The sequence below is a fragment of the Atheta coriaria genome, unplaced genomic scaffold, assembly GCF_025399875.1.
Source record: "Atheta coriaria isolate IRGN ID8LTWV9N9 unplaced genomic scaffold, Caltech_Dcor_3.1 hic_scaffold_6_pilon, whole genome shotgun sequence".
In the NCBI taxonomy this organism is placed as follows: domain Eukaryota; kingdom Metazoa; phylum Arthropoda; class Insecta; order Coleoptera; family Staphylinidae; genus Dalotia; species Dalotia coriaria.
In genome coordinates, this window is record NW_027045448.1 from 5,327,382 (window position 1) to 5,352,831 (window position 25,450).

The 25,450-nt window shown below is 37.4% G+C and overlaps 1 protein-coding gene and 1 long non-coding RNA gene across 2 annotated transcripts in view; one reads left to right on the plus strand and one right to left on the minus strand.

Annotated features, from left to right (window-relative positions):
- Nucleotides 1-25,450, plus strand: part of LOC135793564 (follistatin-related protein 5-like) — a 56,849-nt gene that overhangs the window by 13,136 nt on the left and 18,263 nt on the right. Inside the window, exon 2 of the mRNA XM_065304579.1 lies at nt 5,602-5,718. Within this exon, the coding sequence (XP_065160651.1) occupies nt 5,602-5,718 (117 nt within the window). The remainder of the gene's footprint in view (nt 1-5,601; nt 5,719-25,450) is intronic.
- Nucleotides 1-25,450, minus strand: part of LOC135793567 (uncharacterized) — a 30,393-nt gene that overhangs the window by 1,190 nt on the left and 3,753 nt on the right. The window contains exons 3-4 of the long non-coding RNA XR_010548652.1: nt 13,415-13,458; nt 6,885-6,941 (exon numbers count right to left, since the gene is read on the minus strand). This is a non-coding gene — a long non-coding RNA (uncharacterized lncRNA). The remainder of the gene's footprint in view (nt 1-6,884; nt 6,942-13,414; nt 13,459-25,450) is intronic.

A 25,450-nucleotide genomic window follows, 5' to 3' on the forward strand; every position in this document is an offset into this window, starting at 1 on the left:
ATATTTGTAAACAATGTGGTTTAGTTTTTCGTGCTGCAGGCATGCATCCTTTTATGAAAATACTGTTTTTATTTATTCATGGCGTCTAAACAAAGAGAAGCAAAGAAAAGTGTGGAAAGCATAAAATATGTACAGAATAAAAGCAATACGTTGGGTTTTGCCAAGAAAAACAAACGAAAAAAAAAGGACGATGAAAGAAAGAGCGAAGCGAAAAAAAATCCAAAAAATATAACGAAAATGTAAAACGTATTTGGTTTTTATGGCATCCATATAACTGTTGGGGGTTGCTCAGCAAATGTTATTTTTCTTCTGTGCACAATACACGAAATACACACAAGACAATATTTACCTAGTAGTAAAGTAGCAAAAAAATTTAAAAATTGGATTCAAACCTTTAAAACAGTAAATCTTAAAGAAAAACTATGTTTATAAAATCAATTTCAAGTATTTAAAGATATAATTATATTCCGTTTGTAAACAGTTTTAAGTAAACATCCAAAATTTGATTTTTTATTAAAAATATCGAGTTTTGAAAAGACTGCACGCAGATTTCACCCTTCAAAAAGATTATTCTGCTTCACTGAAGCATAATAAGAAGGGGAGTCCATAATTTCCTGAAATCACGCAACTTTTCCCTTTTAAAACTCCAACTTCAACTTGAAGTTGTGATTTAATATTTTTTCTTATTAAATATTCACATTTTTAAAACGCAATTATTTCGACATTTTCCATTGCCACAATTGTCACATTCCGGTCACGATTTATTCAGCGGCACAGGGAACACAACATGCGCCACGCAGGGGTTCAGGACTTCAGGAGGATCTCTCGCGGGATGAACGCATTACGCGTTTGGCGAAACGCGCCGCCATAACATTATGCGTTGCTAAACATCACTGACATTTTGGGGTGCTTGCTGGTCCTTTCTGTGCCGCTCTACTCTCGTATGCGCTCCTGTTCCCAAAGTCGTAAATATTACGCGAACGCGTAAATAATACCAAAACGGGGACACGACCCTTCTTCATACCACGACCGAAAGCAAGTAAGAGCTTCAACTCCTCTGTTCCAACTCCAGCGCGTCCAATATCAACCGACTTTAGTTCCTACTGTCTGCGCTCTCTCGGGTTTTGCTTATGTGCGGCAACGTTGCACTTTCAGGCGGCGGGCTAAAGTGCGAATCTCGTGTAAAATATGAAAGAAGCCGTGGAGGAGTGACGTGAAGGAATCGAGGCGGGCGCAGTGCATGAAACGTGCGAAATTTATAAATGTATTAAACGTACAAAAAAATGTGCGCCGAAAGTTTATAAAAATGCGTGGCAAAATGTCGCGAAACGTCGCTCTATTATTTAATGCGATCACGTGCGTCACACATTTTTCCCAGGACTCAGCTTTTTTTAGACTTCTGTTACAAGAGATAAAAATGTGAAAAATTCACACTAAGATTTTCATATATGACGTGAATTTTTAACTCTTTGACTGTTAATTCTCGCCAATTACATAACACGATCTTGATGAAGTAGCTACCTACCTCCCCAAGTATGTTTTTTTCCAAAGCTTGTAGCAAACGAGCGAAGAAAACGCACGAACCAAACTCGAAAACTCGAAACAAGTAAAATTTACGACCGACCTGAGGCTAATAGTTTCCTTCCCCCCTGCCTCCATATATTTCCCTCTGCTCGGCCAACTAAACGCCGCCTTCAATTTTCTTGGCGCAGTAATTAAGAATAAAAATTCAATGCACATATCTAGCGCACCCTTAACGGCCGAGTTGTTACGTGCGACATTTAACACTCATAAATTAAACGGTTATTACGTGACAAAACTTCCTATATAAATTTATCATAATACCAAACACAATAGTTCCAACGGTGAGAATATTCTTAATTTCAATAAAACGCGAGACATAAAAGTTTTGTCGGAATATTTTCCACCCAAGACACAAACAAGCCGAGTGCAGAAAAAGCGGAGAAAAACGTTACGTGATTCAATCAGTAATCGGAGGAGCGTGAAATGCGTCACGATTTTCAGTTCCATCAAATGCTTTCATGTTTCCTCTCAATACAGAACGAAATAAATCAAACGAGAAATGGAATTTTCGTCTCGCGCGTTTTCGCATTCTCAATTTCCAAAACCCAACATGTGTACTAAAACGAAACGTTTTTTTAAGTTTTAATTTTACAACATTTACCTACGCGTGATACTGCTTTGTTATGGTATGCAACCAATTATACAACGCAATCAATCAGAAACGAATTGACGGTTGCCCATCATGTCACACTTTTATTAAACGCAGCGCCGGCGGGCCGTCAAATCAAAATCAAAACACACGCGACGAAAGCAAAACACTTCGGCGCAATTAATTGAAAACGTTTCACTCGTTGACGAATCGACTGACAGCGCACATATAGTGGTAGAATTCTGTAATTTACGCGGTGAGGTCATCTAGTTCAACCAATCTATGAGGCACGTGAAGCACTTGTGGGCACTGGGCCCACCACTCTCCAACACCTACCACATACATACACACATACAATACATGTTTAGATGTATGAGGGAGTTGGTATGGTCAGTGCGTTGATTACGCTTGTTGGGCTGCGAGATGCTTTCAATCAGTTCGATTGCTTCAATATGTTTGACAATTTCAACATGTACATGAGCTTCAATCTGAAACCCTCCATCCTCCACATATGCTCCACTGACAGATGGGCAGAATAAAACGTTCAATTTTAATGAACGTCGAAAAAATTCATTAGTAGCTCTCGATGAAAAGCGCGACGTCATTAGTTACGAGTATGCCGGCGGATAAAATTGAAAATTTTGAAATACGAGCGCGGCAAGGAATGTTTTCGATAAATATCGAATTCAATGAGTTGAAAGTAATAACGAAAAATAAATAAATAAACTAGTATCTACCGATGAAAAGAAGCATAAAAGTAAAATTGTGAATGGGGTATTGTTATATAAGAAATATTGACAAACGAGCTTGGAAATTCAACGGAAAGAAATGAAATAATGACTTTCGCCAAAAGCAGAAAAAGAATATTTCTTGATTTATTGTTAATCAATGAAATACTAGCGCGGAATGATTTAGGGCTTCGATTGTCCGTTTTATAATTACATTTTTTAGCTTGACTGTAATTTATTTTGTCTTGAAATAAATTTAGGATATCTTACTAATTACATTTTGGTAATTGAAGTTATAAAAAGTAAATTATCTTGACTTTGTGAGATTATATAAATTAGTATGCGCGGCGTTAAAGTCAGTTGAGAGAGATTGTAGAGTTTCCTAATTGTTTCCAATTTAGGTACCAATTTCCTTATACTAATAAAAATGTGCTCGACCACAGTTCGGCAACCCCTTCACTCCTTATACTATGCACACTTCAATTTCCTCCCTCGTTCTCTTGCTTCTTTTGCTTTTTTCGAGCAAATATGTTACCACACCAAGTGCAAGTTTGGAGGAAAGTGATTTTATCGCCGAGGCGACGCTCTATTAACCAGCAGCCGGGATGGTCGAATGCTCCCTAACACTACCACCACCAGGAACCCAAAATTGCAAAAGGATTTTCAGAGCACAGCGCAGCGCACGCCAAGTTAAGGATTCGTTGCTAATTGTTCTTTCGGAAGTTTGGATCTATCGGTTTCACCACTACCACTACCCCACCAGTGGTCACAGACCTATTTGCTGCTTCAGTTGCACTGGTTGTGTTATTTCTAGCGCGAGCTTTAATTGATGTGGGAATAATGTACTACTGGTGGTTTAATTTGTTGTTGGTTGCGTATAGATTCAGTTTAGTTTCTTCTTGTATTTGATTCGAAAAGTCAGCATGTATGAAAGGCGAAATCTCATAGTGTGTGTAAAACTCGGACCATTGCCAAAAGCGAGAAGTTTGGGGACTCGGATCCATATTGCGCAAAAGTTCCGGTCATAAAAGACTTAAAGGAGCGCGGCGAACCGATAACTATAAAGCTATGAAACTATCAAGAGATTATCTTCAAAGAGATATTGATTTATTTTTATTGTGGCCAAATATATTTTTAGCCCGTGCTTATCTGAAAATTCCGCTCTAGATTTTAAGATATTTAGATTATGCAAAATGTACATTTGTACGGAAATATTCTCCAAGCATGAATATAATAAAAACTAATCGTTTAGAAAAGACTGGCAATAAAATAAACTGGGACGCGACGCAAATGTCAAGATAAGCGTTTTACCAAATGAGAGCAGAAAAAAATACAGTGGTTTGAGAAGGGCGCTGATGGAAACTACTCCATCGACTGGGCTGAGAGTATCGAAAAGCATCGAAGGGATTTAGGATAGATGCGAGATTGCGCGCCATCCATACGAGAGGAGAAGTCGTTTTAACGGCTAATATAATCCGATGATGGTACGACTTCGATTCTATTTTCTTTCGGCGAGAAAATATCAAACAGCAAGCAGAAACAACTTTTTTTGATCAAACATTTTTTTGACAAAATTTTAAAAGTGATAGTAAATAAAACTAGACGCGATTGTATTGTAGTCGTAGTAGTAATTTTTCCTGGAACATGCGATAGTGAATCTGGCACACTTGTCAAAATGTCAATTCGGACAACGGAAGGAATTAACACCGCTTGGAAAATGTCTCGAATGAAATTGAGAGATACGCAGGTTGAATTAGTAGAACCGGTATGGATGGTGACATTTAGAGCGCGCGGCAAACGAGCACACACCGCCGCCGCCGCCACCACCGCCGCCGGGCTGAATGCGGAATAGAAGCAACAAACACAACAAAAGTCGTAACGTTACGGAGACGGTAGCGTAGTGGCACGATGGCAAATGGGAGCGCCGCCGCTGCCGCTGCCACCGCCTCGCAATGGCAGATAGCAAGAGGCGTGTGTGGTGTGCGGCGCGATGCGGTGGTGGCAGTCGCGGCGGGCGGACGCCCGTAAAGGTGGCGGCAATAGATGGTTTATTACATCCCCGAGCGGCAACCCAATTATTCCGCGCCATGTATTATTGCGTACACCACGTATATTTCACACTCAGCCAGAGCCAGTCTGATATTCGCTCTCGACGCGTCCTCTATTCGTCAGGAAATGATTCCACTGTGCGATAGTGTGATGTATGTGATATTAATACACAATTGCGTAATACTCGTTCTTTGTTGAAGGTGTCAAGACAAGATTATTTACTAAATTATTTGTTATTTATCACTAGGATTTACTTATTCACATGGGAATTGTAATTGTCTGTTGGAATTAATTACTTTAAAGTTATTGAAGTTAATATCACAGCAATAGATTCTAACTGAAAACCAATATCTATCAACCATAAAATTTTGTTTATTTAACTATTAACATTTAAAGTTATTTTTGCTAGAATTCATGAAGATAAACTCAAAAAGCATGTAACTTTTGATCAAAAACTGTTATTAATATAATATTTATATATTTTTATTTATTTTAATATATTTAAAGTAAATTATGAAGTTTTTAAGCAATTATTGTCAAATTTTACGGACATTTTTTTAAATAAACGTAGAAAAATAGAAAGAATTTAGAAAATATTAAAAACCAAGGCACTGTATGATTAAATAATAATAATTTTCAATTTTGTTCCAGGCAAACAAGTGGAAGATGAAAATGGCGTTTACACAAAGTGCGAGAACACATTTTATATGGTTTACACTCTGCTTGCTTGGAAGTTTCTTGCTTCAAGTTGAATGTTTGCATATCAAGGTAAGAACAAATATTAATCATCTAATTTAACATCACCTAAGCTAACAAAAAACACTCATTGTCCAAAATCAACCACATATAATTGAATGCAAGAGAAACAATTTATAATTTCACTAATTAATTGCAATGAAATAAAATACTATTATCTTTAGAATTCCAAATTTATGAAAATAAAAACTAACAGAAATAATTTGTTGTTTCAACACAAGAAATTCAATATTCAACTGCAAACCTAGATAATTTGATTATGTAATTACTTACAACAATAATAATTGTCCTAAAACGCACGAAATGGTTCAATTTATTTCAACGAATATTGCATATTATGATTGTTATAGTGCGCGCTTGAATTTAATCTGCTGTAGACGAACGCACACTCCATTTAATATGTTATCGACAAAATGAAAATGCGTTCACGGATGTATCCTGCATGCAACAAAACAATGAAATGATTCGAAATTGAGTTTACGCCGCACACAATGCATATCCGCGCAGCATCGATTCAATTATTTCGCCCACGTCCAATTAATGCGGATTTATTTAAGCGCCTTTGCCCGCTTTGTTTCAGCTTTGCGTCTTTTATTGCTAGGTGTGCCCGGATTGACTTTGACAGAAATGTGCTGCGCGCAGCATTGAATATAAAAATAACAATAAGTATAAAAATTAAACCGCCATAAAAGCTGGTTTTTGTGGTTATAGGACCGGTACTAATTTTGAATTTATTACTTGGACATGATGATAAATCTTGATGTTTTTGGGGGAAGGTGTGGGGGCTGTAGTTATATTTGACTTCTTGCATTATTCACACACAACAACTTGTTAAGCCAACAGGCGACCTGACACATATTGTGCGCGTTCACTTCCAGAGTGCAGGGCCTTCGCCAGCATCGCAGGAAATTGAATCCATTAATAAAGTTAATACGTTTCGGAATAGCCATTACTTCAGCCCACTTTAACCCAAACACTTCAAGAGTAGCTTCTTTTTGCCCTCAATTAGAGGGTTTGCAAAAGGTCACTGTATGTAACCAGCTAGTCATAAATTACACATTGATATTTGGACGACGTAGTAAGATAAATTATTTTCACATAATAGATAACATGCGTAATAAAAGAAATTTTTAGTAATAGTAAAAATACGTTAAATTTAATTAACAATAGGTACTCACAGTTATGAATTCTTTGATGCCGTCGCTGGAAACTTCACACACACGGAACACACGGGACTGAAACAACACGTACAGTAAACTTTAAAATCTTAAACTGCAAAAATATGTTTAATGTATGTGTTTACATAGTGTAACTGTGCATAACTGACAAGGTGAAAATATTCCCAATCAATTGACGTTATTTACGATAACTAAATCTTGCTTTCGCGTACACAAAACTTGTTTTAAAGTTGAAACAAATATATAAGAGTGTATTAAAACGAATTTTGTTAAACTTTCCCTAAATATACAACTAAATATTTTGATTTTATTTTGTAAATAAATTAAATTAACTTAAATATTTCTAAATAAAAAAATATGCTTGATGGTGCAATAATACGAAACACGTGTTTTGTATAAATCCTCATTTTACCTGTGTTTACCGCTGTTGTCTGTTTGCGAAAAGGGTGCGACGGAATTAAACCGCTGAAGATGCGCCGCTATAAATTAATTCCGTAATTAAAATATTTAATTAAATCCGGCAAGGTGTTTGTCGCGCAAATACTCCAGCAAAATTAACAAACACTTGTGGCGAACTTATCTAAACTTTAAACACGCTCGAAAGGATTGCATCCACTTTAAATTACACAAAAAATACTTAAAATAAACAATCATTATCAAAATTTAATTTTCCAACAAAATTTTACTACGTTTTGCAATACCAATTCCCATCGCGATATCTATTATCAAATCAAATAACTAATTAAAAAAATTATTCCATCGACCTACTGCCAACCGATGCAACTATATTACAAGTGGTAATAATACATCAATCAATCGAAGCCGATGTAATACCGAAACATATTCACAATATGATTGTGTACACGAACACGCAATTATCGCCGTCCTAATGAGCATTACTCGATTGTGATCCAGTCGATAAATGTTTAATCATGCCGATCGGCGCAATTTCCTTGCTGCTTGCCGCACACGATCAACCCACACCCTGTTCTCTCGGGTGCATCGCTGCCGCCGCCGCCCGACGATGGCTGTCATTTAATATGAACAACGCGCGCGCCGGAATTTACACTTGGTTAATTTATTAGAGTGCACCCAATGCGCATTATTTTCTCTCCGTTACACGATCGGACGCGTTCGCAATGCGGCGCGCAATGGTGCACGGTCCAGTCGAGTGCATGCCGCACAAATTCTCAGCACAAATTCAGTTTCCAAACTGCAACGCGACGCGTTTTATTCTTTTATGCGCAGTTTTTAGTACTTTTATTGAGTTTACGACAGAAGCACGCTACCAATACACAACTAACACCTAAAGTATTAAGTTTTACGTTTTTACATCCCGAAAATTTGTTGTTTTTCCGTAAAATTAACCAAATCCCCACATGTGTCGACAGTTTTGTTGCTTCAGTTTGAAATTATGATAATACGTGAACGCGCAAATCGAGCGATAAATTTTAATTTGTCCAACTGACGCAGCGCGGAACGTGCATATTCACTTTTTGGTGAGCGCGACGTTTTTGTCCCGCTGCCGCAATAAATACGCGACATTCGGACACATGTGCCGGGCCCCCGACAACATAACTAAAGCAACCGGCAAGTTATGTTATGTTATCCTTTCTATCTGCTTGCCGCCCCGCCGACCCGGCAATGGTGGTCGTGTCACTGCTGTCCGCCAGCTTGCGCTGAAATGGGGCGCAGTTACACAAAGAGCAAGCACATTCAGCACTGAAACGTGTGTTTTGTTCTACGTTTCATTTACATAGACTAACATCCTAACAACACGTTTGCTTATATCTGCAGAGAGAATGGCCACGACAATCATGTTTTACTAGCAATAAAATTAAATAAGACATTTTACGCGCCGAAAAATACAAAATTTTATATAAATCCACGTGAACAAAACAAGTAAAAAACAGAGTTACTAACGCATGCGTATTAATCCAAGAGGCGGAGCTTAAATATACCTTTTTGCCTTATTTTCTAATTAATTTAATCAATTTGGCAAAAATGAATCCTTTAATTCATATCCACAGCAACTTTTGAAAAAGTTAGAAGAAATAAATGAAACAGATTAATGCACAAGTTACTTGCGCATGCGTATTAATCCAAGGGCGGAGCATAATTACTCTTTACTTGTTTTATTTAGAAATTAAATTAATCGGTTTGGTTTAAATTAATTACTAATCTTAAATAAATCTTTTAATGTAAATCCAAGCCGTAATGAAATGAATCATAACGAAAATTTTCGAAAAAGTTTGCAGAAATGAATGAAGCAGATTAGTGCGCACAAAAGAAAGGTGCGCCGTCGGAGAATAGCGGAAACGACGCCGGTTAGCGGCGAACAAAAGTCTGCGCGCGGATGAGATTTACATTTATTACAAATTCAGTTCATTATTATAATAGATTTAACGAAGAATGACTAAAGAGACGACGCGCCGCATAGCAGGCGCTTGACGAACAGGAAAAGCCCATTGGAGCTTGACTGTGTTTAATATTTAATGCCAGCGACAGACTTAACTTACGAGTTGACTAAAACTCCCGGCTTCGGGTTTTGGGTTTTGAGACAAAACTACATCCACCGATGAACCGATGAAGCACGGCAGTTGTTTGAATAATGCATTCCTGCATTAACAACTAATGAGTGTGGAATTTTATTGCATATTTATCGTGGCATGCGCAATAAAAATATAATGCATAGATTTTCGATAAATATTTAAATTGTGACATTTGAATGTTTTGAACATTTCGGTAGCGTGTTGAAGTGTTATGTGTGGTACGTGCTCGTTTCTTTGTTCGATTCGCATTCAAATTTGTCGTCTTTACAGCTCACTACGTTTCTTTGGCGCGCGCGCCTTCAACTCGATTGCTTTCCGGCAAATATATCTTCGGCAGCCATCAAACGTTTTTCTATCAACGTTTCTCTTATGTTCATCTTAGTCTACGTCGGAGCGCGCGGTGTGTCCAAAAGTCGCACCCGGCAAATTTCAGCTGCTCGTGTAACACAAAAAACTGCGTTGCGTTACGACAGATCTATAACCTCGCAGCGCAAAGTTTGCGCGAGTGTGAACTGAATAAATGCGCATTCCGATGCCGGAAAGTTTCACAAGTCAATGGATATGTGTGCGTGTGTGTGTGTGCGAACAAGAATAATGGACTGAGAGGGATGTTTTACTAGTTACTTCCGGACGACAAATACCGCCGAACACAAACACCAGCGCGGTTCTCGCATACAACTACGATATTTTTCAAACGCAAGCGAATAAAAACTATGCACACATGCAAATATTTCGTTTCGGGTCACATGCGTTGAAGTTATCCGGTTTTGTATGGAATTCCGAAAGGCATTCGCTAGACGTGGCAACAATACTACCGTCTACGCCGCCACTATTGGTTACTTGGTAACATGCTGTAGTTGCGGGCATGGCACGGCGCAAGAAGAGCAATGGGATACATTCGGGCGCATCGATATCAGTCGAAGCGGAAGCGAGGAATAATATTCCGGGTATGTCCGTTTCCAGGCGGCGCGCAGTCACGAATATCGAGATTTCTTGGACGTCCACAATAGTGCAAAGCATTCTAAACTTCAAACGCGCCTGAATCTTCAATGCGATCTTAGATTGTTTGGAATTTGCTAGATATCAGACGTGCGGGTATCTAGTTGTATGGAAACAAATGGATAAATAAATGTATTTTCTCTTAAAATCAAATATGATTTTTCTTGAGTTATGGTTGAAACATCAACTTTTTTTTAAATTTAAATTGTATCTATCATATTATACTAGATATTCATGAAAATATGTTTGTTTGCTCCGCCCATGAATGAAATAAGTGAGGTTATAATTGGGAGGAGCCAAAAGTATAGCATTTATGCTCTTTTCCATAAATATTCACTAAAAATACAGTTTTAATCAATATTTCATAAAAATTTATGACTTATTGCCTTGTTTTAGATATTTAAACAAACATTTAAGTTTTCTGCCCCGTTTACTTTGCGCATGCGCAATTTCTCCACTGGTAGGAGCGCAAATCCTATAAAATTCTCTTCTCCGCCGCAAAACTAAAAATTTCCATACGTATTCGCTGTAATTTATTTATAACCATTGAAAATGCATGCAAAACTCAATAATTAAACATTTAGCGCATAATAATTTATGTGAATTTCAAACAAAATGTAAAGTAAAACAATGTACTGCTGGCTTGCTGGCTGCCGGACTAAAGCGCGTAACGTGGCAGATATTTATTTTGCATTTCACATATGGGCGGACTGCATTATCCAGCAAACATCCTGCATACACCGCCCCTCGCTTGCCGCACAGCGGTGAAACGTAAAATCTATGCATGTATGCAATCTCCGCGGCGCGCATCCGCTGCTATTTTATTTCATTATAATCTATTCCTTCCCTCGCTTTGTTCGCTTCCAGTTCAATTCGAAGCGAGGCATTTGCGTGCACATCTACTTTGTGCTGTCATTACAGTCCAGCACCGCCCACGCGGCATGCAATAACCAGCAATATTGTTGATGATGTTGTTCTGGAACATAATACCGCATGCGTTTTACATATATTTTGATTGTGCGCCAAAATGTGCGAAATTCTATTGACTGCATGAATGTTCATAATGTCTCTCTATATACTCGTATATCTATAGTAATAATAATAACAATAGAAATACTATAGAATGATTTTACGTGTTTTCGAGTGTGGGAGTCATGGTGGTTTCGGTATTGTGCACTTCCGGTGCGTAGAAAGGCTTTTCACGACACACCCGAGGCCAATAACGTGCGGGCAACAAGAAAAAGGCCGCACTACCGCTACACGCATTAACTACCAACCAAACAGACTATCACAACACCCTCGTGCGAAGGCAACGCCATCCACCGCACTCGAATTCTGAAGGTGGCCGCCGCCGACCACTTGCGCTGTCTAATACAACCGCTAATAAAGCGTCTGCCTGCTGTTGCTGCCGCTAAGTTGTGGACTTTTGATATAAGTTGCACAATTTGGGGACGATGGGACGAATTTAGGGAGTGCACAGCGTGCTAAAATAAGCACACGCTCTCCACCTCCAAATACTATCGTGTTTAACAAGCAGCGAGTTTTGTGGATATAGTCAAAAGATTACAATCGGGAGCTGACTATGCGAGAAACATTCACAGCCATGCCAGGGCCAGTGGCGTCGACTAAAATTATTTAACCAAACCAAAATTAAACTACCCTGCAAACATAAACAACAAAAATAAAAATAGGGCCAAACAATCTCCATTGTTAATAAATTAGTTGAAACCATTGCCCCACCTTATAAAATCGACGCGTTTGCTTGTGTAAAGGTATGAACAAGTCAGGAGAAGTTTGGGGATGCGATGGGATCCTTTGTAGGACTATAAATGTTCCCCTTTTACTATCTGCGCAGACTATTTACATTGTCCTCGGCCAAAGGCCCCGCAATATGGGTCTGGAGCATTCGAAAATAAGGTGCACCGCGCAAGGGTCACGTGCTGTTATTGCCTTCGTAAAGTCTGAAGCATTTCTATGAATATGAGCAGCAGTCCCTGTTCGCCGTCAGTTAAATAAATACGATATCATGTCGCTGGAATCGTGTTCAATTCTCAAGGGAGCACAACATATGCGTATCGTGTATGAAGTGTAATCAGAACACAAAGGAAGCATTAGTAAAAATTTGCTACACAAATAGAATAATAGAAGCTATTTGTCTCGGAATCGTACGGAAATAATTTATTTACTAATTTAGATAATTTGATATCAACATTGTTCTGGATGTCATCATATAAAGAATATCTTAACGCCGTCTCGGAGTAAATAATGTCACTATAACTATGATTAATTTGCTATAACTTTCATCCCCTATTTTACCCCTATAAAGATATTTTTTGTAACTAAAGTAGTCAATGTTCAATTCCACAGTATAATATCACACTGTACAAAAATTGAACAAAATCGATTCGGTAGTTATCGCATGAAAGAGTAACAAACATGCATTTATCGTTCCTAATATTTGCATTTATAATATTAGCATCATTAGTACCTATATTATGTCAGTTGTCAAATTAATAACTGAATTATTGTTGAATCATACAAAGAGGTTTATTATTAAATTAGGTTAATGTGGAACATGTCCAATGTGTGCAATATTTCGTGGTTGTCGCAAATAGTTGGTGGCGAAACAAATCTGCGTGAGAAACAAATATTTGCGGCATTTCCTGCGGAATCTCTCCGCTGTTTGAATAGGATGGATACTAAAAGCGTTAAACACAACAACGACAAAGACTAAGTAGGATAATAAATTAATGTTAACATCCAAGGGCGCAAAAAGCAGCAAGTGTAATACGACACGCAACCAGGGCCGTCCTGAGCTAGCGCGGGTCCCGGGGAAAATCCGCGAGCCCGGCAATTGTTAATTTTTTGCTAATTTCTTTGTGGTTGCGATTTAAGAGTGATCAGCCGGGCCCCGGTGAATTTACCCCAGTTAACCCCCAGTTAATTTGACCCAAAAATATAATTGAATTATAAACTTACCAGTGTACTCCTTATCGGACTGCCAGGCACCACGAATGCTGTAACTAAACGAAAACATAAATTAAAACAAAAATATTTCATACAATTGAATTATGTTAAAATCAACAATCAACACAAAATAAACAATCAATGCTGCTTAGTTAAAAAATATTTACACGAGCCTGATGGATCTTTCTTAATGATGAGAATCAACATATCAACGGCGATATATAACCGATTAATTTAGTAGCCAACACCAAACACAACGCCGAGTGAAGAATGTTATCAAATCCACTATCACGTGACTTGTAATATACATAACAAACGCGATCAAAAACCGGCATTTTCGAACATTAAACAAATTACTATAGTCGCAAAGTACAAATAAACGATGTAAGTCTCTCAAAACATGACTGAATTAAACATCAACCGGCACGAAACTGGCTGTAATCCACCGATAGTGCATGCCGAAACTGCGTAAACAACGACGGGCCAGTATATGATAAGAAAGCAAGAGGTGCGCAAAGACGGTGCGTCGAAGGCACGCGACCTTGTGCGCGAATTTGCACATTACCTGTGATAACCTGTAATATACTAAACTTGATTTCGCTGCATGCAGCAAGTTGTTGCGGCGCTAGGAGACAGCGCGCGGGACACATGCATTAAAAACGTTGTTTAGACCAAATCGCAGATAACAGCATTGTACACAAAACTATTCTCGTGTCCACGTTTGTCGATAAATATAAAAATAAGCCGTATAACTCGATTTTATGATTTTTAATGCAACCAAGTGCCTCTTCGTAAATGATGCGTGACGCAACTAATGATTAAACTAGAAAAAAACCTAACCTAGTAAAACTTTCATATTTACTCTATATGGAAAAAAATAACACAAGCAAAAATAATTTTTAAAATAAACATTTTTTTCGCTCGGGATTGTTCAAGAATGTTTTATCTTACTGATGGCATACATGATCCTTTTTTGCTTGCGTGATGCGTATATTGTTCTTGAGCTGTCGTGTTTTTCCTTCTTTTTGTTTGCCGCGTGTTTCTTCTGCGTTATATGAAGCAATGAAGTGCTGGGTTTGCATCTTTGCTTGCGTGATATTCCTGCTATTCTTGGAAGCAACATAATGCCACTCGGGGAATGTCTAAGACAACATATTTTGAAGGAAGGTAAAAATGCGGAACGCTTTTTTTTGTTATACTGGATACGTATATGTAGGCACTTATATTGGGCGAAGAAAATCACGTAAAAATTTACGAAATTATTTACTCGCAAGTTTGAAAGTCTTTTAGAGTTGTTGGAAGCACTCTAGGGATACAAAAAAAAAACTGTAGTATATTGTTAAGTTGCTCTTCTTTAAAATATTACTGTTTGTTGTTTACTATATGAAATATTTAGCATCTAAGGAATTTAGGTTTCTGGGAAGAAGTAGTCCTATTAAATACTACTACTATTACTGCGAAAAAAAAAGAATACTGAAATAATGATCTCAGCAAGCTATCAAATAACCATCAAAAATAAAGTATTCGAATATGTAACAAAATAGGTTTATAAAAATATATATTTCGTAGGAAAACTGCGCAGAAAAATAATAAAAAATAACACGTTTGCTTCTTGGAATGCCAATGCAAACGAATGAATTTTAACACCATCTCTGGTTGAATTAAACGACTATAAATAACTTGCAACTTCATTCAAACTTTCAACTCTTATTTAACACCTTTTCTAATAAATGTTCGCGACAAAAAGTATTCTTAGTTATTTGAAGTGTCTAATGTGTTATTGTACCAAAATTTATCAAAATTGGTTCAGTAGTATAGGCGTAATACGGACACAAACAAACGAAGCAACTATAAAGTGTCTAAAAACTTAACACAACCACCACATGAAGACAATAAAACAATGTCAAGATTCAAATAAAAAAGAGAATCACATTCTAATAATCTGAAGAAATAACATTTCAAAATTAAATTAACCAGTTGCACGTAATACGCCAAAAAATACCAAGAAAGATATAAGTAACTTTGTATTATATAAAAAAAATCCTCGTCCTTATTAACTGTAGACTGACATCGATATGAAAATGGCTTCCACATAAAATATGTATTCATAAAGAATGCATCCACGAATTAAGGTTTCCTTTTATAGCCTATACGCCCATGGTTTTCGTTCAGCGCTCGCGATGGATTCGTCGTCCTTTCCGCTCGCCCACACGCGCACACATTCGCCTCTCCAGCCAGAACAAGCTGATCTACTTACGCGAGGGATATATTACACACGTATATAGGGAATATATGTAGGCGAGTCTTATTTTAGTCGTCGGTCCTTTTTATGAAACGGCCATCCATCATTACTAAGCATCCCCTCGATCTTTATTCTTATCTTTTCCTCGCCGCCGGTGTGGGTGGACCTTTTTTCTAGCCTATGCTAGTGGACCCCGAAGTCCTTGCACTTTACTTTGTAATATGCTCGGTTTCGCAAAAATCAGGGCGCGTTTTCTTATCGACGTGGTTCATGTGGTCACAGCGTGCATAAAACGCTATTATATAGGCGTAGTACCAACTGAAAGGCAGTATAAATTAGGGGCTATTTTTAGTAGTGACGGGAGAAGTTTTCAAAAAATCCATCAAGAAAAAAAAATACGAGATTTTTGTATATTAACACAAAGTAGTGTGAAATTTAAATGGTAAAAAACATGTTGACGTTTAAATCTTGTCCAAATTAGTTTAACAAGCAAAGTTTGTTTGATAACATTGAATAAAATAAATAACTTTGTACAGTGTTACGTAAGGACAATCTCGGATCTCTAGAAAGTCCAAATTTGCAACAATAGAAGTGAAAAGCAAGACGAAAAGTGTTTTCAACTTTTTTGCACGGAAAGCAGGCAATCGTCGAAAACTCGAAAGAAAACGAAAGTTACAGAAAAAACACACACACAAATGGAATGCATATCGTTAACAGCATCTTAGTAGCAAAGTACTTTAGATTACATTTTCGGATAAGAAAAAATCTTTAAACAGAAACACAAGCAGAAAGAAAAAATGCTTAAATAAAAGCGATTTTTGGGAAAAAACAACATCAAAGTAAAAAAAATAATATTTCTATGTCTAGACAATAAACTAACACTTTAAACATGTGAAAACATAAAATATTTATAATATACTTATGTTATCATAACTTTTATCTTCACATCCAAAGCAATATTCGAAAAAAATATGAAAAATCAAACTTTAATGCCCCGAAACATAAATATTTGTATATTTATTCTCATAGAATATACCTTTCTCAATTTTTAACAATTTCATTCCAGTGTTCATACTTTATTACATACTTAATAAAAAAAAAAAGAATAAAAAAGCTTGGAACACAAAAGAAAGCATTAAATTTGTATATATCTGCTATGAGATGTGAGCGCGCAGAGAGGGGATGATGACGAGGATGGTAATAAAATTCCGATCGCCATCCAAAGGCGTGCACGAGCACAAGAAGGTACAGCTGTGTGGGTGTGTGCTCGCGCGGTGTCACGGCTTTCGAGTCGTATTACATTTTTATCTGGAGGCGGCCAGAAGCCGGAGCGCTACGTGACCGGCGGCTGCAATGCGCGATGCGTGCGCGCCCGCCAACGTATAAAACGCGTTTTTTCGCCGGGGCGAACGTGAAAAGCTTTGAAAGGATTCCATCCTCGGCATCGTTTGAGACGCTAGGAATCGGCGGCGGCGGATGCGCCCGGATCATCTGCCGACTTGAACTCTAGCCGAAAATGGTCGCAAACGAGCGAAATTTTTAAATCCCGTTTGCGCTAAAGCCATGATGCTTTTAGGCTCGCATTTGAATCGGCAACAACCCGAACAATATTTGTTTATTATTAGAAGAAACGCAAACAAACAAACAAAGCCTATGTTAAACCCCCAATGCGCATAGGTCTAAATTGAGGTTATGACATTGAATTCTAGTGTGGATGTTGATAAATGAAAGAAGCTGCACTTGACATGCTGGGAGATTTGATGCGAAATGGCTGAAAAAGTTGAACGCGTTGAAAATGGAAAATATAGTGATGGAAATCTGTAGAATGCAGGGAAGCGGAAAATCGGCAAACTTTCCTCCGACAGAAAAGACGACGGATGTGATTTGAGGTTAACATAGAGATTAGGTTAATATAAAAAAGATGACAATGATGACAAAGAAGTAAATGCAACGCAGCGGATTTTACGATGTTTTTTTTTTGATGACTCATAAACTTTAGTTAACCAAAAGTCGGAATTCTGTCAGTTGTAATCTGTTCGCCATCGCTGGTCATCAACAATCGTTTTATTATCTTGAGAATATTTGAATTTCCGGTGTAAAATCATTTCAACTTTGGGGAACATTCTTTGAGTAAATTCTTTCAATTTCCGGTCTATCAATCAAAACATTTTAATTGGGCAAGTTTACAATGCGATAACTTCTCAATTTGAAGTCGTAGAATATTGTGTGAGGTATTGTAAAGTAGAAAATTTATCCAAAAATTAATTAGTCTATGTTTTGAACCAATATATTCAATAGTTTTTGATAAAAATACGCGGAAATAGCAATTTTGCATTTGGAATTTAACGAGTAACAAACAAAATGTAGAATAAATCAAATATAACTTTTGAGGTAAAATGAATACAATGCACATTTTTGTTTGTAATGTTCGATATTAAAATAGTCTATAAAAATACAAACAAATAAACTATATAATTGTTAAAATTTTGTTGGTAAACAAAGTTTAAAGTTTAAATTAAAATTTGAAAAAATCCCAATTTTCCACAAACTGAAAAATAATTTGATTATAAATACAACTATGTGATTGAGAACCTAAACAACAAAATACTTTAATAAAACATTTAATTTGTGTATAAAATATTTGTTTACTTCTCGAAAAATTTCAACAAATTATAAAAGAAAAATCATTTTCGAAAATTTTTGATTTCAATTTTTTAAACTTCTCATATTTTAAGCATCTACTCAAAAACCAACAAAAAAAATCTCAAAACTTTGCAACTTGTTTCGTATCTTCAAGTCCGAAACTTTCCCAGAAGCGAAAAGTTAAGTCTCGGTATGAATATTGGCCGCAAGCGGCAAGAAAAACAAGACGGACGAAAAAAAAAAACAACAACCGCAAACAAATGCGCCGGCGCGTCGCTGAAGTGCAAACCAACTTTTAATTGCCTTAATTACCAATTAGTGCGGCCGCACGTGATTAACAACAAAAAAAAAACAGCGTGCGCTACGCAGCTATCCGATAAATACGAGAAACGTTCGAGTAATTTACGCGCAATACAAAATTAACCGCTGGCGCTATTTGCTTACAGTTAGTTAAAAGAAAACAAAGACGAAAAAGGAAAAATACAACACTGTGTCACTTAGGTAGAGTCGAAGTAAGTGGATATAGGAAAAAGGAAGCGTAGGCTGTTACAACAGTTGTCTGCAATTAGTATTTATGGCACTTGAAGCAACACGCTCAACTTTCTTGTTTGAGGGTGTTTTTACATGAAAACATTGCTCCTAATTTGTTGGACATGTTGAAATACTCGTATCATTATTAACAAAATAATGCATATAATAACGCAATTATATGCCAAAAAATAAAAATTTGAAGAATAAAACATTTTCAGAGAACTTAAAAAATGTTTTATAGTTTAAGTTTGAAAATTAATGGAGTATAAAGATAAAAAGACATTGAATAAGAGCCTAGAAAAAAAGAAGAAGAAAAAAGCTCAGAATGACAAGTTACACGTCTTTGATCATTAGTGGAACTATTTAACACTGTCCAGACCCATTTCTTTTTTCCATTTCCCGCTATTCATTATATTCCACCCTCTTAATTTTTTCCATGCCCTTTTTTCTATTAATTTTATATGTAACGCAGATGTAATTTTTGAAACTTTTCAACTTTGCAGAACTAACTTAACGAACCGCGCAAATCCATAAGTCAAAAAATTTTATTGCAAAACTTTGCCGACTATGATTTCTTCTTCTTCGCTTTGCTTCCTTGTTTCCCCACACACGTATGCCACGCTTACACCACATTGACAAATTCCACCACTCCCATTTTTTCATTTTACATTTCTCCTGCACCCCCGCATTGTACGAGTACGTCTTCAAAGTGGCTTGCATTCGGCGCAAATAAAAAGCGGTCGCGTTTTCATTTTTTCGACCATTTCAACCATCGCTCTAAATTCCAAAAGCGCGGTTTCCGTAACTTACGAGCGCGTTTTTTTGCAACAGTTACATTTCATCCCTGAACCGCGCGCGCGAGTTAATTAAAAAGTTTTTCCGCTCCCTGCAACTGTTACGGACACGCGGGTTTTTTCACCACCACGCGTTTTTGACTCCTTGACTTCGAATCTAATTTCGTAATTTTTTTCTCGCTTACCGTATAAATGCATTTTACTATGTTTTAATTAAGCAGGTTTTTACGTGTGACTTTATCGGATAAAACGATGCTAGTTGAGCGCAAATATTCTTACTTTATCTTGTAGACGATGCAGGGAAGATCGCGTAATCTGTGCTTTGCCGGGCGGGCGACTGCTGCAAACAAATTTCTGAGCGTAATTCGGTTAGCGAACTAACTTAATAATGCAGGAGTTTCGGGCTAGCAGGCAAGCTTCTTTCCGGGTGCAATTTCAGCACGCAGGTGCCTTACATCTGTCCTGCGTCCTGCACACTTTCATATCGTAGAGGGTAACGCGACTAACCCCCCAAAACTTTACGTGGCTTTGCGAGTACCTACATAACAAGTACTTTTCGCCTGCGTGCGAAATTTTATTTCATGCAATAAAATCGTTTCTTCTTCGCATTTTGATCATACCAACGCGGTGAATAATTCTGACGTTATCCTCATTCCTTGTCGTTTTTGTTTCAGGTGAGTGGCGTGATTGATTCATTGACTTCTTATCAGTAGCCCCCATGGCCGCGTCTCCCCCATCGCATCATCCGTTCATGATGTAAGTTATGCGCCGTCTTCGATTCGATTCGCGCAGCAAGACGTCTCTCGACTTCCACAGCGGCTGAATTCGGACTTGTGCGCGAGAGCGACGTCGAGATTGATTGATGGTCGAGCATTTATAAGCTGTTTTAACGTTGTACAACGCAATGGGGGCGCTGCGCCCCCGCCATTTTCTACAATGATAAACTTCCGAAGGCGAGTCTCATCCGCGCTGCGACTTTCAGCCTCTACGTGTTTAAATTCCACCCCGAACTCGAAGTGCAATAAATTAAACGGAATTAGGCGCCCCGCTCCCAACGAAAAAAAATATATATAACAAAAATTAAACTACAGCAATGCTAATTTAACTAAAGCCTTCTAAAAGTCAGAAAGGATTTTAGGGTTAGAAATTAGAATACACCGCATTTTTCAGTGCATTTACCCGTGGGAAAATAAAAACGACAAGTGTATTTTGAGACGTCCGAAACGCGGAAGCGGGTCGGGTCATTAATTAAATTTATTATGTTTCCGGTGGCTGTGGTGCGCGGAAGAGCGTCGGGGCCGAGTGACGGTCTTACTTCGGGGGCGGCTTTAGTCGAGTTTGAGTTATTTTTAGCCGCCGCGCGGAGACATTAATTCTGCTCCGTGATAATGGCTTTCACTAACATGCGGCTTTTTGTTCCGTCAGTGGATCAAATTTATTGCGAGCGAGATAATCGCGTTATCTATCGATTTACTAATTAACGATCACCCTCAGTAATTGTTCGATTAATCAATTCTGGATGGCAATTTTGATTATCGAAGGGAATTGGTCGAGTTTTGAAAAATTGACGACGATAGTTTTTGTCCACCATGCGGGCGAACAACGGTCGAAATCGGACAAAAACCTATTCTCCAAGTGTTATTAATTAATTACTTGAGAAGGAATTGTTCCAGAATTAGTTTTTGCAAAGGATCAATATTGTAATCAGTAATTTAGCACAGAAAATCTTTAAAGTTGATTTAAAGTAACAAAACGAATTATTTCAATACAATTTAATACTACTCGCGACATCTATCAGCCGTTTGCGAATGTAAAACAAAATTAACCAGTAAGTACACTTAGCGCACCAAAATCCGCTCAAAACCCCTCAAAACCGAACAAAAATCAATTTCCAACGCTAATAATAGGTACATTTATATCTAAAAATAGACCATTGAACTGTGCATAATACACTCAACTAATTGAATAAATAATACCCACGACTATTATTAGACTTTTTCTTCTAGACGAGCTCAATTTTGAAAACAACTAGAACAATACGTTGAATATTTGATACGTGGGCTTGTAATAGGTTTCCATGCACATGTTTATCCATAAATAATAAATCGCCAAACGACGCTGTTCTCGTTCTCTTATTGAATCGTGAAGATTGTTTAATAGTGCACTGAACCAATCAAACAAGCGTTCAGCATGGGGGAAGGACATAAAATATTTACAACCCATACGGAAGGTAAACGCAAAGACATTTAAAGCCCCATCACATGGCTTTTATTCAGGCTCTATAATTTTATTCCGATGCATTGTGTTTTATGAATATGAGAACAAACTACGATAGGTTTCAGTACCAAAAACGTGAATTTAAATTGTTTTCATTTCGGGAATTGGATTTTATATCGTATAGAGAATCAATGTAAATAAAATCCTAACAAATATTATAATTGCAAATGTGAATTTGTATGTTTATTTGTGACGCTTTGGCGCAAAAACCACTAAATCAATTTTGATAAATTTTAGTATAGAGATAATTTTGATCATAGAAAATAATATAGGTTACTTTACGTCGCAAAAATATAACTTGAAGGGTGAAAAATGAGAAATGAAAATTGGTATGGAGATTTAATCATAGTTAAAGTTATATAATTCACTCCGAGATGGCCCTAAAGTGCATTTTAGCATTTTTCATTTCTTTAAATAAAAACTAAAGCTTATATTTCCTACTTTTCAGTAAAATTTCAAAGTCACAAGTAGAAACTAAACATAAGTGATAATAATATCTAGCGCCATCTATTGGAAAATATCATAAAATATCAATTACTCAGAAAATCCTTGGAACCAATGAAATTAATGTTTGTTCCTAAGTAACCTTTGAAGATACTGATACAGATAACTACACTACTGCCACAAGCAATATGCTTGTTACCTCTCGCCTCAAAGCTGAGTTTTTGTCGTTGAACAAGCACAACCAAGCACAGTCTACGACTATATGAACATACACGATCACTACAATATTCAATTCGTGTGGAGGGCAAAGCAAAGGCTGCGAACGCGCAAAGGAAAGCACAACCAAAACCAAACTCAGTAAAGCAATTCCACCCCTTGTGCAAGGCTGGGGAGATGCGTCGCAAAGCAGTAGTCAAAGTCGGAACGAATTAGGAACGCTACATTGGCATTACCATTGGCATATCACTAACAAATCCAATATATTCGATTTATTTACCGATCCAAGAACAACCGCCTAGGTTCAGGGTTCAGTTAGTGATGTCATTTATTCTATTTCCAGTTTATTTGCTAACGTGATTGATTAACTAAAGTGTCACGCGCAAAGAAATGCGCTCAAGTTTTAAATTGATCGCAAGAAAAATTAAAAGCAATTTAACTTTAATGCATTAGCTTTTAACGTTTTGCATCTTCTCAATTTCATGCGATATCTGATGGTGCGCGGATCAATCATTAATGGAATTTCTTCGACATCTTTGCGCTTAAAAGTGTGATAATTCAATTTTTCAATCCATTGCATTCTGTTTCAATTAATTTTTATTTTTCTTTGAGTTGTACTTGAGTAATAATTGTTTTTAATAACGTAATGCTTGAGAAAAAATTAAAACGTTTTATTTTTTAGGCAATTTTCATTATAAAGTGCTTCAAAATCGCCTTTGTGTGGCAAAGCGACGCTTTTTTCTTTTGCAATATTAAAATTCAATTCGACGAGCACACCGAATGCAAACGGCGGTAAATCCGATACACGCCGGATAAACTCAACGGGCGCAAATTCAATGTGACATGTTAATAAAAGTGAAAGCCCGACGAAAAGACAAAGCAACAACACAGCGCAGCTAAAACGAATCGTAGCGAAAGCTTATTAATTTCAATAAACAACAGACAGACAGTGAGTGTCTTTGTGCTGATATGAAAAACGACAGTGCGCAAAAGGACAGCGAACGTCGGGGGGAAGTTTCTCTCTTTTTTTTCTTCATTCAGCCCCTATAAAAATATTCCTACGCAAACGGCACAGACAGGTATTTTACATATTTATCTGCTTAGAATGCACGCAACAGGAATACAGAACAAAGCAACGCAAAAAACCAACAAATACGAGTGAAGAATAAAATTAAACTCACCGCTTGTGAAAAGTCGAAAATGAGAAGAAATAAAACAATAAAATATTGACGTGTTTGGAAATTATCATGACAGCTACGTTATCAGATGATTAAAAACACTTCCGCTGAAAGCAAAAACACGAATTTATTCTTCAGGGACGGCTGGGGAATCAATAGAATGAAATTTTCATTTCATTTTAATTATTTTGAAATGTAGTAACATAACACATGAAGTTCTGCTGGTTGCTAAGGCTAAGGCTGATGGACGAAAATCGAAATGGAATTCCCTTAAGCAACGGAATTGCTCACAATGTATGAGCTCAAATTGTAAAGGTGGAAGTGTGTATTCCAAGGGTATTGTCGGAAGCTGATGAAAATAGACACCCAACATGTGTGTGAGTGCGAGTGGTGGAATGTACGTCTCAAACCCGCCATATATTCGCATAATCGGGGTAAATTCGGATGGTTTGGTGGACGAGTGCTAATGAAAGGATATTATATTAGATTGTGGGTGGTGCATTTTGGCCAAGGGGTGGATCAACGTCTTTTCATTACAATCATTCTACAGGGTATCATCCAAACACATAAAAATCAATTTTAACCTTAATTTTTTATAAAATTTTCATATTTCTTGCTTTAAAATATAGGTTATGTTCGTATTAATATTGTCGATATATTTTAAGGTTAAACATATATAATACCCTGTAGATTGCAATGAAAATCGACGCCGTGTAATGTCAGACATTATTAGTGCGAGCTCGAGAAGGGTACCAGAACACTAAGGTTCACAAAGGGCGCGCAAGGGAGAACAGATCAAGCAACTGCACATAACTAACATTCGCATGCCAAGAAAGTACACCGGGAAGATCGCATAGTCCGCAGTAATATATGATATAGGAACAGGTAGAGAGAAAGAGATTACGCGGCGTAAATTACGACCATTTCACCTTCATCCCACCACCGCGCGCAAAAAAGCGAGTTATTTCCGGTGTCGGATAAATTGAAATTTAAGATTTGTGATTAATAACAACCGCATTTCCGCAAAGAGTGAATGAATGACATTCGATGATGAGTCATCGGAAAAGTCCGAAATTCAATTATGCCGCACGACAAAGATTTCTGTGGTGTCAGGCGATTCGACGGGCGGAAATCTGATGAACGCCCGGAAAACTATCAAAGTTTGACGAAACAACCCTCCCGCAGAGCGCGGAAAAGTTATCAAAGATTATCGAAGGTAAACACGTCGTCGGGGGGCGAAGTTATCATCGGAAAGTTGCGTGTTGGGAAATTATGGGCACGTACTCACGAAGTTATACTTATACTTCCTTTGAACTATTCGAGAGATTCCAAAGGTTGTCAATGACAGATGTTTACTCTCTCACAAATATAATAGAAATTCGAATTTGATCATAATCAAGTATACGCCTACAGATAGGCAACTAAGTATACATTTAACAACAATATGTAACATGAATTGCCTACAATGTGAAATTGAAATAATCACAAATTGATTTGAATTTATACGTGACGTAACTTAATCTTTGGGTGGATTAAAAGCATATCACTATCGGCACTTGCCGGCTAGCGAAACAAACGAGCCGTAACCGAACCAACGCTGTGCGGGAATACCCTTCATCATCATTAATTATAACTACATACTCAAAATTCAACCGAACCTCGCGACCCGGTTCGTACAACGCAGATAATGGCATGTTCACGCATACAAGGAGTGTCAAACATT